We start from the raw sequence: 18,186 nt of genomic DNA, 5'->3' as shown, positions 1-18,186 counted from the left end.
TTGACCCTTGCCTTTTTCCCTTCTAGGACAACACCCATGTTATTATCCCCTGCTTCAAAAAATTCTCTTCTGGAAGAAGAGATGTAATTCATGGCGATAGGTCACAGAAAAGACCTATTAGATCATCTTACCCAACGCCCTTCGCAATGTCCATCTCCCGGGAAAATTGTTTCTGGCTGGAGTACAGGTCAAGGATCACCCTGACCAAAGCACCCTGCCATACCACCCCTGCCCCAGCATGGGGAGGCTACCCAGGGGGGAGCTTTGGCCAGTAATAACACTGCTTACTGGTGTGACCAGTACCCGCCGCTCCTGACTCCTGGTACAGGGCACCCCGTGCCCCAGCTGGGCCTGGCACAGCAGACATCTTGGGACCAGGGTGGGTGGTGGGAGCGTGGCAGAGCGATGTGGAGCCCCTTCTCCCTGTGACCAAAGCGCTGTGGCTTTGGTATCTCGGAGGGGAGCACTGGCGACGGGCACGGGCACCGCGGCCGCCCCTTCCCCGCTCCTCCTGCATTGCCCGTGCTCTAACGTTTCCATTTCTCTTCCTTTCCCAGTGCTCTGTGACGTGTGGAAATGGGACACGGCAGCGCCCTGTTTTCTGCAGCAACAGCACTGGGGCCGCCTGTGACCCTACAGAAAGACCCATCTCGGAAACTATTTGCTCCTTGCCGCAGTGCCAGAAGAAATTAGACAATGCCAACACGGACTGGTCTGGCAGCGGGTCCTCCAGCAGAGAGATATTTAATGAAATCCATTACATCCCCAGCAACCATATTGCTAAATTTAACCCCTTAATTCCAAATATTCCAGAGTCCAATGATGTCAATGTCATCACTGAAGAGGACTTCTCAGCCAAGAAGGGAAATGTCTTTGTTGATGATTTTTACTACGATTATAATTTTATCAACTTCCATGAGGATCTGTCTTACTATCCCTTCACGGAGAAGGACACCAAAGGCGAGGAGCATAAGCCAGAGCTGAGCACCAATGACGTGGAGGGGCCCCGTGAGGTGCCTCCTGACATCGTGCACACTGTCAGGCCAGGAGGAGGAGCGAGTGAGGACCGTCTGGTGACCAGCGAAGCAAACGCTTCTGCTCCTGCACACGGCGAAGGAGAGACAGAGCCTGGGGGTTTAGCCGTGAATGACCTCCTGAGCGTGGTCCCCGAGGATGCGGGGACAACCCCTCCCAAATTTGCCATCCTGGACTTCATGGGTGAGGAGGAGGATGTGATGCTTGTGCCCCGCTCTGAGGACCACCTGCCCACCCAGAGCACCACGAGTCATGACTCTGTAAGCAGCCCTGACCACCCGCCCCTGGATGAAGCCCGGGGAGCCATGCCAACGAGGGCCAATCCTGGGCAGGATGCTCCAGCCCACGGCCTCGCTCCCTGGGCTCCTTACCTGGCCGATCCCTCCCCGTCACTGCCTGCTGGCAAGGGCAGCACGGGCACAGATGTGTCTGGCAGTGTGGGAGAGCCGGGGAGCTGCAGCGAGGGCTGTGCAAGCACAGAGGGGCCCAGTAACGCTGGCAGCGAGGAACATGAGGTGGCTGGGTCTGCGGGGAGAGGCCGGGGAGACTCAAGGGAGATGGGTCTCATCGTCACTAACAGTGCTGCCCCCAAGGCCAAGGAGCAGGAAGGGTGGTCAGAAATGCTGGCGCCAGAGGGGATGGCGGGCACGCATGCAGCACCGGTGGCCGATGAGCAAGCCCATGGGACAGAGAGGGCAGGTCTTTCCTTCCCCACCCTGTGGGGACCGGGGTGGGAGATAAGAAGCAGGGATGGTGGCACCCATCCTCCTGCCAGTCCCTATCCCGCGGGTGCTGACGGGGGCCCCGTGGAGCAGGCAGAGCACCCCCCAGAGCTCCGCACCCCCACATCCCTGAGCTCAGCCCCCTTGGGGGCCACTACAGCCTTTCCACCAGCAGCACCCGTGTCCCTCGCTGCGCCCGGTCCAGCCACCCAGCTCACATTCAGCAGCCTCACCCAGCAAGATGCCCTGGTGTCAGCTATGCCCACAGCCCCGGCCCACAGCCCCCCCGTGCACCCAGCAGGAGCATCGCCCTCCGAGTCCCCCCTAGCATGGTGGACTGTGGGGGTGTCCCACCCCCCAGCATCGTCCAGTGCAGGGCCAACCTCCCGCAGGGCCCCACTCAGCAGCACCGTGCCAGGGAGACGCTCGCCGTGGGCAACGCCAGGGTCGTTTGCTTTCATTGATGGGGATCACGAGTTATCCCAGCCCACCCCCCTGCCACGCTGGGAGATGGAAGAGATGGAGAAGGAGGAGGTTTGGCTTCCACCGTCGACCACCGTGACAGTCACTGCGGTGCCCAGCTGGGAGGTCGGAAACTGGAGCGAGGTGGGTGTTGAGTCCCATTAAAAGTGTGACGTGGCCGGTGTGAAAGTGAGAGGCCTGTCCCTCCCCTGGCTGGTCTGCTCTTGGCATGCAGAAAATATGCATGGCTCACCCAGATGTTTTTGCATTGTGACTGAATACTGGAGGCCCCCAGCACTGTGGGGTGGAGCAGGGATGCAGCTGGTCCCGCCGTGGGCCACAGTAGCTGGGAGCTGCTCCCTGCCGTGAGTCAGCAGCCGTGTCCCACGCTCCGGCTGCCTCTCCGTCCTGTCCCGCTCCCTCAGGCACCAGCAACTTGTGCCCTGCCATGCCCGGCTCAGCCCATCCTGGCACCTTTCCAAGCAGCCCCCTGTTGCACCCCTGGCCCACCTCCCTGCTGCCCTCCCTGGCAGGGAAACATGTTCCCCACCCAAATCCCTGCCCGCTCTGGAGGAGCAGGCAAGCCCAGAGCCCCCACGCCGGGGCTGGGCACCCCCGTGGCACAGGAGCAAGCTCCTGCCATTGTACAGGAGAGAGTATCTTAAAATGTGCCATGGGAAGAAATTTAAATGTTGAGTGTAAAGTGCATGGAGGCTGCAAATTACCAAAGGGAAGGGGCTGTGCTGAATGCAGTGAGTGGGGGATTATCAGCAATTATCAGCGATCATCTTCCAGCCTGGCTGTCCTGGGGCTGCTCCCTGCGTCACCTTGGCAGTGACAGACAAATGGCTGCTGCAATTCACAGGAATGGGCTTTTATCAGAAAGCACAAAAATAAGAAGCCTCCGGTGTTGTGGAGCACTGAAGACTGAGCATTGGGGAAGCCTTTTAAGAAGGCTGCACAAAGGAGCCAGTAACAGTCAGGGCAACGCCTAATATCAGCAAAAATACAGTCTCACATGTGGGTTTTATAAAAGGGCTTTGAACATCGCTTGAGCCAGGGCGTTGGAGGGAGCTCTGCCGTGGGGAAGGGACTGGTGGCAGTGCTGGGACACAGAGGCACACGGGTGTGTTCTGAAAACCCTGCAAAAGCTTTTAAGATGGAAAGGCTGCTAGAAACTAAATCAGATCCATCTAGACAGTGAGGGGTGATTCCAAAAGAGGAGGTGGAGACACTGCCTTTCAGGTGGAGAAGAATCCTTACTGGTGCTTTTAACACTGAAAGAGCAGGGGACAGGCAGTGCTTGTGAGAGGAGGGCACGAAAGAGAGCTTCATGAGACAGCAAAGAGTTGAAGCCATTAGTGCTAATTAGAGGCATAGCAACAAAAAAGCTAAAGGCACCCCCAGCCGCAGAGATCCCCGGTGCTGCCCCGTTTCCCACTGGGATGCTGGCGCAGGGCAATGGCCATCGCTGCTGGGGTCAGTCCTCCTGGAACCCAAAAGCTGAACAGGGAAAGGACAGTCCCAGCCAGACCAGAAATGACTGAAATGGGTTATGGAGGAGGGTTTTCCCCCTCCTTCCCCCAGACCGAGGGCTGCCTGATGTGGGGCTGGTAGAGAGGAGCCTCTCGTGATGGGGGGCTCGCCGTGGGGCTGGGTACCCTGCCAGGCAGTGCTGGGCACAGCCTCTGGGAAAACTCCTTTCCACATCATCCCCCAGCCCTGCCTCCGCGCACCCCGGTTTTCCTGGCACCCCTCCCGATGCCCACGGAGGAGGCGACAAGCTGAGTCCCCAGGGACTTTTCTGCTGGGCCACTGGACTCTGTCCTTGGCCAGAGCCAGCCACGGGGTATCCTGAGGGGTATGGGGGGCATCGGGAGATGCAGAGGAGCAGGATCTCCTCGTGTGTTGCAGTGCTCGGCCACCTGCGGCGTGGGCGCGATCTGGAGGACCGTGCGCTGCAGCACCGGCAGTGACGACGGCTGCGCTGCTGCGAACAAACCCGTCCCTGCTCGGAGGTGTTCGCTGAGACCGTGCTCGTCCTGGCGCGTGGGGAACTGGAGTAAGGTAAACAGGCACGTGGCCGGTGGGGAGGGTCCCCAAAAATCCACGGAGAAACGCAGGAGGTGGTGCCTGCCCCATGGCTGGAGCGGTGCGGGCTCTGGCCCCATAGCTCACAAAGGCAGAGGGTAAAGATTTGCACTTGCCACAAAGTTGAAACCGCTTCATCCCACGATAATCTTTTCATTTTTCCTGCTCTTGAGCTGGTTAAAAAGCCGGGAATTTGCAAAAACTAAACAAAGAGTTGTTTGAAATTCACGCTCTGGCCACTCTGCACTACCACGGGGTGTTTGCAGTTGGGTTGGGTGAATCCGGTAGGTTCAATGGTGGGGAACAGCCCTACTTGCTCTGGGTGGGTGCTGTTCCTTGGGATCATCAGTTGTCTAATGTATAAAGACTTTGTTGCTGTTACAACTGGAAACCGATTGCGTTCAGAGGGACCGTAGTGACAGATTCAGAGCTGCACAGACTTTTCTCTAGCTTGGACTAGAGAAAGAGGTGGAAAGAGGTTGAGTATCAACTCAATCCAACCCAAGGCAGAGTGTTTCTGGGGTCACCTCTGTTGCCAGAGGGATCCCCCCTGCACCACCCCTCGCTGCCCTTCCCCGCAGTGATGCTCCTGTCGTTTCCCAGTGCTCCAGGAGCTGCGGTGGGGGGGTGAAGGTTCGGGACGTGCATTGCGTTGACACCAGAGACCAGAGGCTGCTACGGCCCTTCCACTGCCAGGCTGTCCTCTACAAACCGCTGGCACAGCTCCCCTGCCAGAGCACGCCATGCCTGAACTGGTACACATCCTCCTGGAGAGAGGTAGGGGCTGCTGGGGGGTTACTGAGCCAGGGGGGCAGCACTCAACCCCCAAGCATCGTGGTGGGGCTTTGTCCCCGGCTGGGCACCCACAGCATGCGTGCCTGAGCTGGGGTGTTTCACACCCACAGTTTTTTCCTCTCCCTCCCTGGAAGCGCGTTCAGCCAGCGCTCAGCATTCACTTGCCCAGAGGAAACGCTCAGTAGCTGGGCCAGCATGTGGCCACAGGGGCTGTGAGCTGCCTGCGGCGATGTGCTTCGCGGGACACCCCCCCACCCCGCCCCAGTCACTGTGGGCAGGGAGGCAGCGGGCTCAGCCTGCGCGTTCACGCACCTGCAAAATTTAAGCAGATAATTCCAGTGGGTCTGCTGGATCCTCCTGCCTCTGGGAATCTCCCAGCCAGTTTCAAGCACCGAGAAGGGAACAACCCACTCATAGGAGGGGTAGCTGCAAAGCGGGCGTTTTGAGGGTGCTCGTAGGTTTGTAGGGTGGGTTTGCAGTGTATTTCCTTAAGACACCAGCACGTGGAGTGTGTCAGCCTTTCTGTTGTGCTGCTGGCTTCCCCCTTCCATGGCTCGTGTCTCGGCAGTGCTCGGAGTCGTGCGGCGGCGGGGAGCAGGAGCGGCTGGTGACGTGCCCGGAGCTGGGCCGCTGCGAGGAGACATCACGGCCCAATGCCACCCGGCCCTGCAACACGCACCCCTGCACCACCTGGGTGATGGGCTCCTGGGGAGAGGTGAGCAGGCGATGGCTCCTCTCCACGGGGCTTCTGCACAAAACGTGAGGAACAATAGGGAAAACCCAACCTCCAAAACCAAACTGGGGGCTGCTGCAATAAAAACCTGCCAGGGTCTGATGCTGCCAGCGCTGGGGGGTGGGCTCGGTGGGGTGTGGGGACGGGTCTGCCCCTCCAGGGCTGACGGGGCTGCCCCGTTCCCGCAGTGCACAGCTCCCTGCGGCGGGGGCATCCAGCGGCGCCAGGTCAAGTGCATCAACACCAAGACGGGGCTGGCCGAGGAGGACAGCAGCCTCTGCGACCACGAGCCCTGGCCAGAGAGCACCCAGAAGTGCAACCCGCAGGACTGTGAGAGCTCCGAGTCAGGTAAGCGAGCAGCACCCTGCAGCTCTTCTGCCTGTCCTGAAAGCCGAATTTGTTGTTGTTACTGTGGTTGTGCTCCCCGAGAGCTCGTGTGAGCTGTCTGGGATAAATGCTGTGTTTTGAGGACATGGCGGTATTTATGGAGATTGGTATGAAAACTACCCAGTGTCTGCTCAGGGAGAGCAGAGCTGACGGCTCTTCCATCATCACTTTTCTGGAGGAGCAATGCAGCATCCTCCATTGCCATCCTCTGCCATAGTTGGAGACACTTTTCCATCGCAGAGCACTAGTGAGTGCTGATGCAGCGAAACTCGGGTGTGCCCAGTTCCTACGCTCATTGTGGGTCCTGCAGGAAGGTGACGGGGCACGGCGCAGCATCACGGGGCGTGCTGTGGGTGAGGGAGGTGTAAATGGCTCTGTGTTGGTGGGCACTGGGTGGGCTGCTCGGTCTCTTTGAAGCCACGCCATGAAACAACGTAAAGACCATGTAAGAACACGACCCATTTCGGGGTCCAGTAACTGGAGATGTTTTTTCTAGCCAAGTTTAGACTCATTCTTTATTTTTCTTCTCCCCACCTTTCACTTCTTGGTCCCCCCAGATAGTCTGAAGGAGGACACCAGCAATAACTGGCTGTGCTGAAAGACGAGCTACACTCAATTAATTTTTCCGGGGCAGGTCATGCCCCGCACTCTCCCAGCTGGCCGGCAGCACGACGCCGTCCTGCTCCTGGGAAGGGACCCCAGGAAGGGCCGTGCAGCCAGGGTGGGACGCGCTGGGTGCCGGGGTGAGCTGGGGACCAGTTGTGGGGTAGGGAGATGGGTGCACAGTCCTGCGGTGCTGCCGGACGGAGAACTGGTGCTGGCTGGGCTGCGGCAAGGAGAGTGATGGGGGGGAGGAGAAACCAGTCAGCCCGCTAAAAAGCAATGTGTCTGTGGGAAGAGGGAGGGAGGGGGTGTTTTATACATGAATTGTGTAAGGCTAGCTTGGCTAGCTCATCGATAATTAAGTGGGAATGTTATAACCATTTATAGATGTCCGGATCATTTGGCTCTCAAGGGGCCCAGTGTGGTTTTTTACTAGCAGGAATGTGAGCTGGGATGTGCTTGTCCCAGCAAAGGGACCACCGGCGCCTGCCTGAGTGACCATGCCGGGGGTGACGCGGGGCAAAGGGACCTGGTTCAGGAGCAATGTGTAATTCAGAGAAAAGAAGCCAGAAGGAAATGAAGCTGAGAGCAGTTAAGCTCTCTGACCACCAGAAAGCTGTTTAGTGATCAATTCCCAGAACACTAAATTTAGGAAACAAGCCTGGGCTCACCGCTAGAAAGTCAGATAAAAGACCAATTCTCCATCCAGCACCTTTGGGTATGTCTGAGCAGGTGCTTCAGTCAGCCCCGTTTTAACCTGAGCTATGCAGACTGTCCGCCAGCTTCTTCTACCTGCTCCAGCTGCAGCCGCGGTGCTTGGCCGTGCCACGGGCACTCGCTTGGCTTCTCCTCTCCCCCTCACTTGGAGAGAAACATCCCACAGCACCAGGCAGTTCCCTGTAAGCCAGAAATCTGTGGGCAGCAAGGGTTAACAGCACTTAAAAGGAAAAGCAATATAAAGAGGGGATCAGATGGCATTGATATTAGCATGTTAATCATTAATCAACCTTATCTTTTTAATGTGTCTGTGCAAAAAAGGAAAGTTTTTTGATTGCCCAGAAACGTTAGACCCTCAGGAGGTTTATGGAACAAAGAGCAGGCTGAGAGCTGGAGCAGGGCAGGAGGACAGCGGGTGCCCCGGGTGCAGAGGCCGGCCCCAGGGCTGCCCCACACCTCCGTGCCAGTCCCCCTCTGCAGCCTGGAACACCTGCTCTCATCCTTTCAGCTCTTTTTATTTGTCCTGTATCCAGCTGGGTTCCTCCAAACACCTATTCTGGAGAGGACAGAAGCGTTGGCTTTGGCTAACTGGGGTGTGGAGACCGTGACCGCTGGCCATCGGGATGTTTTTAGCCATTAAACCGCTCCTTTTCGGCGGCTGTGTGACCCTCCTGCATTTGCAAGTCTGTCGGGCAGTTCAACATTTAGGAAATAATTAGTCAGTCTTGCTCAAGAAATGATGTGTGGTTCCGGCTATTTTTGTCAAGGGAAAATTTCCGTGCTGGGCTTGGTGATGAGAGCCGTGGAGCCGTGCGGCATAGCCAAGGTTGTACCAGAATAACCGCTTAGATGTGTAGGAAACACACAAATAAATGTTAAAATCCTGGATTCAAAATGACATAAATGCTCTGGCTGTAGCCCAGGGCAGGAAACGCCTCTTGGAAATACAAATATTTCCTGCCAAACCATGAAGAGGAACAAAACTTTCACATGGCAGGAAATCACAGATGTGTAAATCCACAGGCAGAGGCTCCCAGAAAAGGCATGAATGTAAACTCCAGCTCTTTCCTGTGTTTTAAAGGATCTTTACTGCACAAGGTTAATGCAGGCTGGGGTGATTCATGTGTTTTTGTTAGAAGCACAAGGAGCCTCTATCGCCTCTAACTTGAAGTGCACCAATACCAGCAAGATCATGTATTTGTCTTTGTGAGCAATCGTGTTCTTGCTGGACACAAAAATGCGAGTAACCCCAGTAGAGTTTAAATGTTAAAACCATTATCAGATGAATTTTTAACAGAGATGGAACAGATCAAACATAAACAAACATCTCACCGGCAATCAGCTCCCTTCAATCAGAGGAGGTCGGAATTAATTAGAACCAGAATCCTGTTCTGTTGCCAGGTTATAAATTAATTGATGATTACACAGAGGTTATTTTTAAATGTGCCTGTTGTTTTACAGCTGCATCCAGCTGTGAGGGGAGCAGATAAGGTTGGCCATGTCCTTAGATGGCTCCCGGGAGCATCGGAGCCCGTCGGGCACCCAGATGCCTCCGTGTGATGCCCCAGCACGGCTGGGGATGTTTATCTTACTCCGTGCTAAGACAAGGAACTCAAACAAATGCGACTCCAGTGCAGAAAAATCTGCCACGGGGGCTGAGAGCCGTTGCTCTTGCCCAGTCTGGCAGCAGCCAGGAAAGCCCTGTGGCTCCTTCCTGGTGTCCAGGGCCGAGGAGGACATCACTGTCCTGGCAGCACGGCTGGGGCGACGGGAGCAGGAACAGATTTGCGGGACCTTGGCCAGGGCTGCCGGGGAGATAAGAGCAGCCTCAGGCTTTCCCAGTTGCTGTCTGATTGCCACCTGTGCCCAGCTCTGAGCCCGAGCAGTGCTCACACCCACATCAGCCACTCCTGTTATCTGATCATTTCTTGTAACTCAGCTGAAAAAAAAACCCCTCACAGCGTGTTTATTTCTGTGTTTAAGTATTACACTTTGGTTTATGGCCATCTTGGAAAGGAGCTGAGCTGCAGGTCCCACGTGAGAGCTCGGAGAAGCCGGCGCTGGTTTTATCCAGCAGGTCAAACAGTTTTAAAACACAAAAGCAGCAATTGCTTTATATCGGGGAGGATGCTGATGGGTGAACCAAGCCGCCGTCCTCCCGCTGCTGCGAGGGTGGTGGCTGTGCCTGCACCATGGCTTTTGGCCAGCCCCATCAGTGATGGGTGAAACAAGCCTGTTCAGGACCAAACACGTGCAGGCCGTGGAGTGCTCATGGTGGTAAATGCCATGAAATTAATAATTTTCCTCGTGCCTCTTTCTCTGTATCTGATACTGGGTCTGCAAGTTTCCCAAATTCACTCCAAGCGGGTGTCTAGCAGGTGATGGGTCTGGTTCTTCGCTCCAGCCAAGGCACCTTAGCAAACACAGCTGTTCCCCACAAGCATCTTGGGCTCTAAACACCAAAGGAATGAAGGTAAAGCGTTCAGCTGGCCCGAGAACAAATATGTATAAAGTGGCTGTGGGTCCAGCTTCTGTGGGAATGGGACAAAGGTTTCCAGCCGGCGGGAAGGGACAGAGTGGGATGGAGTTCAGCCTTGTGCCCTGGGAGCAGCCAGCACAGGGGACCGTGTTTGGTGGGGCTGCGAGAGGGGTGATGCCTCAGGGGGGACCGAGGGGTGAACCCCCCCGCCTGCTCACACCAGGGATGTGCTGGGGTGAATCCCAGACACCCAGCACCCTCCCAACTGCTGCCGTTTGTGGTGCTCCAGGCTCGTTTTCCAGGGTCCGGTTGTATTTCTAGTTGCCTCAAGATTAATTGGCAATTAAATGTTATATTCCTGCTTGCTTTGAGTAGGGAAATGAAATTATTCATGGTTCTGCATGTAGCTGAGTTTGTCCGCAAGGGATACATGCTAGAAAGAATTGCAGCAAATTCCAATTTTCTCTGTCATTTGAGCACGTGTAAGTCTGTATCCAAGTGGCAAGACAGGGAGGTGCTGCTGAGTGAGTCGTTAAGTGCCCTTTATTTACTGCTAATTAACAACAGCCGTCTATGAAAAACGGGTGCTTGGGAAAGGATTCCCTGTTTTTATTAAATGTAGGAGAAATGAATGTTACACATTTCAGCCTTATGGATAAAGAGGCTTTAGTGACACGGGCTGGCAGAGGCTGCTCAGGCGTCCCCGTATCGGCCAATCCTCCCGAGGGGTTGGTGCAGATGTCAGGTCTGAGCAGTGACGGGGCTGTGCAGGTCCCCGTAACGCACCTGGACACCAACCCACCTCAGCCCACCCACGCTGTGTCACCAAAAGCTGGGCGATGGGAGAACAAACCATCATCAGGCAGCTGGAGCAGGAAAGGCACGTTTCCTCACCCCGACGAGAGGAGCGGGGTTTTCTTATTGCAGTGCTGCACGCTGAAGGTGTGAAGGACCTTGGTTTGGCCAGCGGTGGTGGGAGATGCTTCTCCTCCCTCCTTCTTGGCAACTGCTGAGTAAATTTAAGTTTTAGAAAGCATAAATCACAATGGACCTCAGCGGCCAGTGCAAAAAGAGTGCAAGATCTGCTTCTCGTCTGCTGTGGGTGTGCGGGCATGGGGCACCCTGTGCAGCACCCCAGCCTCTTGCCAAGCCTCTGATAACAATGACAAAGCCTAATCGCAACAACAAAAGATTAACCCTTACTTAACTTGTTTGAAAACTCTCCAGAATACATCAAAGGCATATTTTTCCCTGCAGAAGCAAGACCTTCAGCAGAGAGGTTATTGGCCTTGGCATTGAAGTGCTAAAAACAGAGAAAGCAAAAACAGAAATGAAGAAATGGTGCTTTACCCATGGCTGGAGGAGCAACTGCGCTCAGCCACGGCAGTCGTGCTCTGGGGGTCCTGCCTGGAGTCAGCTTCCCTCGGCCTTGAGATAGAGGAGGGCTCAGTGCTGCTGCCAAGTGCCCTTACCCTGCCTAATCTTCATGTTAAAAAAAAAGGCAAAAGAAGCAAAGACTCCATAGATGTGACAGGGCTGTCTGCTCAAGCCCGACTGCTCCTTGCAGGGTTGGCTGGGAGAAGCTCTGGACACGGCATGCTTAAAGCGGTTTTGGATTTTGGAGAGGAAGGCAGGGTCATGGTCAGCAACTTGTTTTGGCGGAGTTGGCTTTGTCTCCCCCTCCCTGCACTCATGAGAAGGAGGGGGAAGACAACACAGAGCATAGGGAGGATCCTGGCTCTGCTGCAGCTCTTCGGAAATGAGAATTTCTCTCTGTCAGATCCAGGAACTCTAAAAAATGAATAATCCCTGTCAACCTCTTAATGAGCACCAGCATTTTCCTGCCCCTGGTCTCTAATCCCCAGGCTGGATGCTCAGGGAGTGTCGATGGGAGCTCTGTCATGGTGCTGAGCGAGACATGTCAGGAGCAGCAGGGCTGACACCTGAAAACCAGTGTTTTTTTGTGCTTTTCTCCCAGTTTTCCAAGCTGTGGCCATGCCGGTGCCTGCCTGTGCAGGCAAACCTGGCAGCTGGGCGTCCGCTGCCTGCGATGGAACGTGCTGCCTTCGCCAGCGCTCATTCCCAGGCTTGGGGACCGCGGGCCCCGCAGCAGGAGCCTGGGATAATACTTGTTAAGTTCGGCACCGGCTCCGAGAGCATCCCGAAGGGCAGAGGTCAGCAGCTTAATTCTCTGGTTTTGCTAGCTCAGCTCTAAGCTCAACCTTTCCTTGTTTTTACAAAACCTGTTCCAGGAAGTTTATTTTTCCCGAGCATAAAAGTAAATGCTTAGGTCTGTATGGCAGAAGCTTAAATGAAATTTAAAACGACTTCCACGCCAACTTAAAAAAACAACCAAAAAAAGGTGGGGGTTTTCAGTTTCTAATGTGCTGACTTAGCCTGGATTTTAAAAGCCCTGCTTTAAGCTATTTCTTTAGACTAAAATTTGGCATAGACTTGAACACTGGAACATATGTTCAAATGAAGCGTTAGGATGATATAAAAAAAATTGTTAATAGAAAAAAATAACAGTAAAAGGATTAAATGAAAATTGGGTCAATTCTGTAGGGACCCTCTCTGAAGAGCTGACAAATTAAGTGCTTATTACAGCTTCCCTTGCCCAAGACCAAATTCCAGGGAGGAATCACGAGCTCGGCCAAGATTTTCAGACCTGAGCTTGACCCCACACACATCCACACTGAGACGCTACATCAGGGTGAAGCACGCCTGATCTGGAAAAATGACGAGCGCTCAACGACTCCCCTTGACTTCTTTTATTAAAATGCTTTGGGAACCCGGAGTGCTCTGCGGGGCCTCATGCAGGTCAGCAGAGCGGTTGCAGCAATCCCTCTGGGCGAGGGTGGTGGCTCCGCACCCTCTGCTCAGCCCATCCCCGCTGTTTTTCCTCATACCTTTGCGGATAACGTGGTGTAAAAAGAGAAATAGCTCCTGGCAGAAACCCGATGGGCTGATTTATGCCTGTGTACAACTCTGGGTAGTGCAGGTATGGGAATTTCCTACCAGCGCTCAGGGTTTTGACCCATTGGAAAGGGATCGGAAAAGAGCTAAACCATCCCCTCTGGTCCTGGAAAGCGACCTTCCTGTGAGAGGCTCCAGAAGCCTAACCTCCACGGCTCTTTCAAGGGAAGGCAGGAGGCAATTTGGTTGCGATCCATAAATAGCTTTCTAGGAAGACCGTTGTGATAAGCAGAGGCTGAGCAGAAACGAGCCCAGCCAGGCCCAGCAGCAATGTGCTAAAAATACCGAGGCGCTCGGCGGGGGTCTGCCTTAGCACGACCCTCCGAATCGCTGGTGACATTCCCATCCATCCGTGCAGTATTTTTAACTGAGTTCTTCTAAATGCTGTGGAGTTCATGCTGCTGTTACACTTGTTCCATGCAATGTGGTGAATAATTAACCCCCCAGAGCACACCAGCCCCTGTCCGTGCCTGCTGGGAGCCGTCGCTCTGTTCTCTGTCTCTCCTACTCAGTATCGCTTCCCAAACCAGCAATGAGAAACACCATGAGTTTATAAACCCCGCAGGAAGCACAGGTGGGGGTTACCCAGCGGTCGTGCTCTGGTGAAGAGTGAATGATTACGGAATCCCACACCAGGAGAGAGATGACTGAGATCAGTGTGCTAAGCTGGAGCTGGGCACTGGTGCGTTTTAAGGCACTGGTGGACCCTGGTATTGCCGTTGCCAGCCCTAAGAAGCAGATGGGGGGTCTCCAGGCTGACATGTCCTCAGGCTTTTTTCTCTCATCAGACACCCCAGAGGTGTTTTGGGATCCCAGCTTGAGACATCCCTGTCCTGCAGCACGTGCAAACGGGAATATGTGTATTCATGTACTCGAGTGTGCCCATGCAAAAGGGGCCTGGGGGTTCAGGGGATGCTCCCGGGGATACCATCCTTGAGGCCCCCATGGAGCATCGCACCAGCACATGCTTCCCTTTTCCCACCTGGCTCTGGTGATCTTGCACGGCATGGCTGCGCTCCAGGCAGGGCCAGGGGTGTGCACTGCTCCAGCCTGGCCCTCTCAGCAGTTCCTCGTCTGCTCTGCTTAACCAGAAGGAAAAATCTGCGTTAACCCCCAGCACGCAGGGGGTTGGACCAAACCCCCAGCCTGGGAGCCTGATGCGGAGCCGGGATCCGGTGCTCGGTCCCAGTCCGCCGACAGCTGTTGGATCTGGCAGCAGCTTCCGTGTGAAATGTTTTTTTTGGGGCACAGAGACGCTATTGCTGGATAGAAAGAGCTGTTGCTCGAGAGGAAGAGAGGAAACAGCCCTACCGAAATAGAAAATTAATTTTAGGCAAGTATAGTGACCTCCTTACTGATGGGCAGGGGTGAGGGCTGTGACTGAAATCCCAAACAGGGGGAAAAGTCTCTGCTCTGCGTCCCCGCTGCGGGTTGGCTCGTCCCCATGGGAATCGGGGCAGCAGCTTTTCCCTGAGCAAAGCCTTTTGTTCGCAGAGGGGAGATGGCGAGGAGCAATGGTCAGCGAGAGCTCCCCCACCTCGGTCCCCATGTTTCCCCAGCAGAAAGTTGTCCTGAGAATGAGAAAAGCCCATTTTCTTGCTTCGTTTCTGAGTCCACTCGGCGTGGTCCCAGGGACAGCCAGTGTGGGGGGACCGGGGGGTGCCAGCCCTGCGCGTCCACCCCTGGAAGCATCAACTCTGCCCTTTTTCAGAGAAAAGCTGTCATTTGTTTTAATCACTTGTCCGGGAGGTAAAATTAGAGCTGATGTAATTTAAATGAGTCGTAGACAACTGGGTGAGATGCTGGAGGCTCAGTGAGGCGCACGCTTGTTTTGATATAAAGCAGAAAAGGAGGAAACTAAAACCTAAAGCAAATCAACTATATATTCTTATAAACAGCGCATATTTGGTGATGGGTCTTTGCTGCTGTGACTAAGCCGAGCTGCAGCCTGTTTGAGCCCAGTCTGGCTGGTGCTGGGAGCTGGGAGCTGCCGGGGTTGTCCCCTCCTCGCCGTGTCCCACGCCAGGATGCACAGCACTGCGGTTTGTGCATGGTGGCGGGTGTGAGGGTCTTTCAGGGTGGGGGGACGTTCATCCCTGTCACACCCCAAGGACGAGGCCTCTCTGGGACAGCACTTGCATTTCCCGCCCCCTCCGCCGCTGTGAACCCAAGCCCTGGACCAAACGCCCCGACGAGGCACTCCCGGCCCCAGAGAGGGATTTGTGATTTCCAGACTGTTTGCAGAGAGGAAACAGTTTCTGCAAACAGTTTGCTCAGCCTGCGAGTGACTCAGCCGGGGCAGCCAGGCTGCGAACCACGGCCACCATGGCCACTGCTGCAGCTGGCCCGCGGGGCCGGGCGCTGCCCCCGCAGCGGGTCTGGGTGCTGGCACCGGAGCAGCAGTTCCCAAAACAAAGCCCATCCTCGAAGCAGCGCTGATGTTGTTTTGAGGTTTGCAAGACACCTGCAGGAAGCAAACCAGATGATGCGGGTGCTTGAAATAATCTAAACACAATGCAGAGAGAAATGAATTATCGCCTTTCTGCCGCCTTCTGCTGGCATTGCAGGGAAGATCTGGGGACTGGGAGGAGACGTCATTGTGGGGAGGTTTGTCACCTCTCCCAGGCCCTCACCACGGACCCTTCTCCCCGGGGAGCGAGCCCCCAGCTCAGCCCCACTCCCCCATATGGTTTCTCTACCCTGGGAAGATGCTGCAGAACTGCAGACAGCAGCAGAGGTGTTATTTCTGCTGGCAGTGAGAAATAACAAGGATGCTCGGTGCGCAGGTCAAGGCAGGCTCTGAGTTTCCTGAGCTCTGTCTTTGCCAATTTTCACCTCAAATGCCCGATAACAGCGGTGCTGGCACTAATGCTGTCCTTGCCTTCTCGCCTCCCCTCCAGGCTTTGTCTGCGAACGCGACCGCTTGACGTTCGGCTTCTGCCAGACCCTGCGGGTCCTGGGAAGGTGCCACCTCCCAACGGTCTATCTCCAGTGCTGCCGAAGCTGCCGCCAGCACAGGCACCGCGCGACGCCCGACCGGGACCGTGGGGACGAGCGGGCCTCCAGAAGGTGACAGGACCATCCCCAAGGGCAAGAAGTGCCAGGACCCGCGGTGGCTCCTCGGTGAAGGAGGGAGTTGGGTCACAACCAGGACTTGCAGCTCTGCCTCGTCCCACGGCAGCGCCGGATGGTGCCGCCTGCGAGCCGCACGGTGCTCTTACAAAACACGGGGAAGGCTTGATTTCTTTTTTTTGTGCTACACTATAACGGTGCTCAAACCATCGGTCTGAAAAATAAGGTCTGGCGTGGGCTGGGTGTGCAGGTCCCACCGGTCCCACCAGAGATTCCGGGGCAGCCGCGACCCTCCTTCGGGGTCACGCTGCCGCTGGGCGACCGGTGGGGAAACATTTTGGGGAAGGGAAACCAAAAGCAGCAATAATGCAGGGGAGACCTCTCAGAAATGCTTATGGTGCTATCATTTGACATTTTCAGCCTCTTAATAGTGTTGGCAGGCCAGCACGAAACTCTTGACTTTTATTATTATTTTTATATATATGAAGTGAGCATCTAGCATTCCACCCATACAGCCAACCGTTTGGGTTAGGTTTTTTTTTTCCGTAAGGGACTTGAAGCTGGCAACCCATTTCTGTAATTTTCATTAAAATGTTTACGCACTGAAGCTAAACAGCTGTAATTTAAGAAATGGCAACAGGGCAGAGGAATAAATATCAGCTTCAGTTACCCCCATGAGTCCAGGGCTCGCGAAGGCTCCATACCCTCATCTCCCCGCTGCTGGCTTTCTCTGCCAAAGCCATTGCCTGAACCACTCCGGAGCAGAGGGGATGGTCAGGGACACCAAGGCACGAGCGAAATGACACGTTGGGTTTGGAGTCCAACAGCGCGTTCCCCTGCGTGTGCTTGCGAAGGAGAGGGGAAGCTGCTCTGGCCCCGGAGGCGAGCAGCGCGGCCCTTTCACTGCCTCCTTCCTTGAGAGCAGCAAAGTACTTACCTGCCTGGATTTCTGTATGCAGATATGGCATAGCAGCTTAATGGTTGGTTAAGGTGTTTTTCTGTGTTCTTACAAACTAAAAACCTTTTTTCCTGCTTATATAGATTCACCTCTGTTAAGGTTAGCTGATTCTTTTAACTAGAATATCCAATATTGTATGAGGAGCGGCACTCGGCTGGCACAGCCCTTACCGCCCGGTCCAGGAGTGCCTATGTTAATCCCTCCCTGATTTAGGGAGGATTTGCTGTTAGGTTGGTCCCCGAAGGAGGGTCAGGAGCATTTAGGTAGGAATTCCTTTCTGTATTACTCTTGAGACTACGGAGGATGCCCAGAAACTGGGAGAACATGAAGGCAATCCTACTTGCATTGAATGGAGAAAGGCTTGAGCGTGTTGGCCGCGCCGTGCGGTCACACAGCCTGGGGCACGTTTCTTCTTCACCTGCGCTGTCGGGAACAACATTGAGTCCCATAACAGGGGAAATTCCTGTGTGTAATTTGTATGTAAAACACAAGCCATGACTTCATCATCTGTGTTTTATTCCTTTCCAACGTGGTGTAAATTTTTATGTTTCAAGAGCCTGTGTTCAGTCTTGTTTTCCTTCTCACCAGCAATCCCCGTCCCATGCTGCCGTCGTGCTCGCAGGTTTTGGTAAGGGATAGCCACTAAAAGTGTTGGGGTTTAACGGCTATAGCTCATGAGTGTGTTAAATTAAACAGTTACTGAAGGAAATGGTAGGGTTTCACATTTTCTCTTCCCCTTGAGGAATTTTGAGGGATTTTTCACTGAAAACGCAGTTAAGTGGAGACAGTTTAGGTACTGGCAACGGTGGGGGTGTGATTACGCTCTCTTAGCTGCAGCAGAAAGGGGCAATCAGTTTGCATCTGAAATTCATTTAAGGCAACTGGGGTTTGTGTGATTAAACCATGAGCTGGGTCAACAGGGTAAGTGCTGGCAGCTCGCTGGTGACTCGCAGACCAAAAGGCTTCAGCCCCTGCCTGGCGTTGATTCCTACTCTGGCTTTTCAAATCAGTTGGTTTCAGTGGTATCCCGGCCTGGCAAGCATCTCCTGCAGGACCTGTCTGTGCGCAGGGTCACATCCGCGGCCGGGATGAGGCCACGGGATAATCCCTCCTGCGGGACACCTGGGCAAACCCACTGCACCGTCTGGGCAACGGC

The 18,186-nt window shown here is 54.8% G+C and overlaps 1 protein-coding gene across 1 annotated transcript in view; it reads left to right on the top strand.

Moving 5' to 3' along the window:
• Positions 1–17,585, top strand: part of ADAMTS7 (ADAM metallopeptidase with thrombospondin type 1 motif 7) — a 50,336-nt gene extending 32,751 nt beyond the window's left edge. The window contains exons 19-24 of the mRNA XM_074837545.1: positions 558–2,363; positions 4,134–4,286; positions 4,914–5,087; positions 5,674–5,820; positions 6,027–6,186; positions 15,901–17,585. Of these exons, the coding sequence (XP_074693646.1) occupies positions 558–2,363; positions 4,134–4,286; positions 4,914–5,087; positions 5,674–5,820; positions 6,027–6,186; positions 15,901–16,073 (2,613 nt within the window). The 3' untranslated portion in view covers positions 16,074–17,585. The remainder of the gene's footprint in view (positions 1–557; positions 2,364–4,133; positions 4,287–4,913; positions 5,088–5,673; positions 5,821–6,026; positions 6,187–15,900) is intronic.
• The last annotated feature ends 601 nt before the right edge of the window (positions 17,586–18,186 follow it).

Source organism: Strix aluco, chromosome 12 (genome assembly GCF_031877795.1).
Source record: "Strix aluco isolate bStrAlu1 chromosome 12, bStrAlu1.hap1, whole genome shotgun sequence".
NCBI classification, from domain to species: domain Eukaryota; kingdom Metazoa; phylum Chordata; class Aves; order Strigiformes; family Strigidae; genus Strix; species Strix aluco.
Note: the sequence above shows the minus strand (reverse complement) of the source record. Positions and strands in the feature narration are given on the sequence as shown.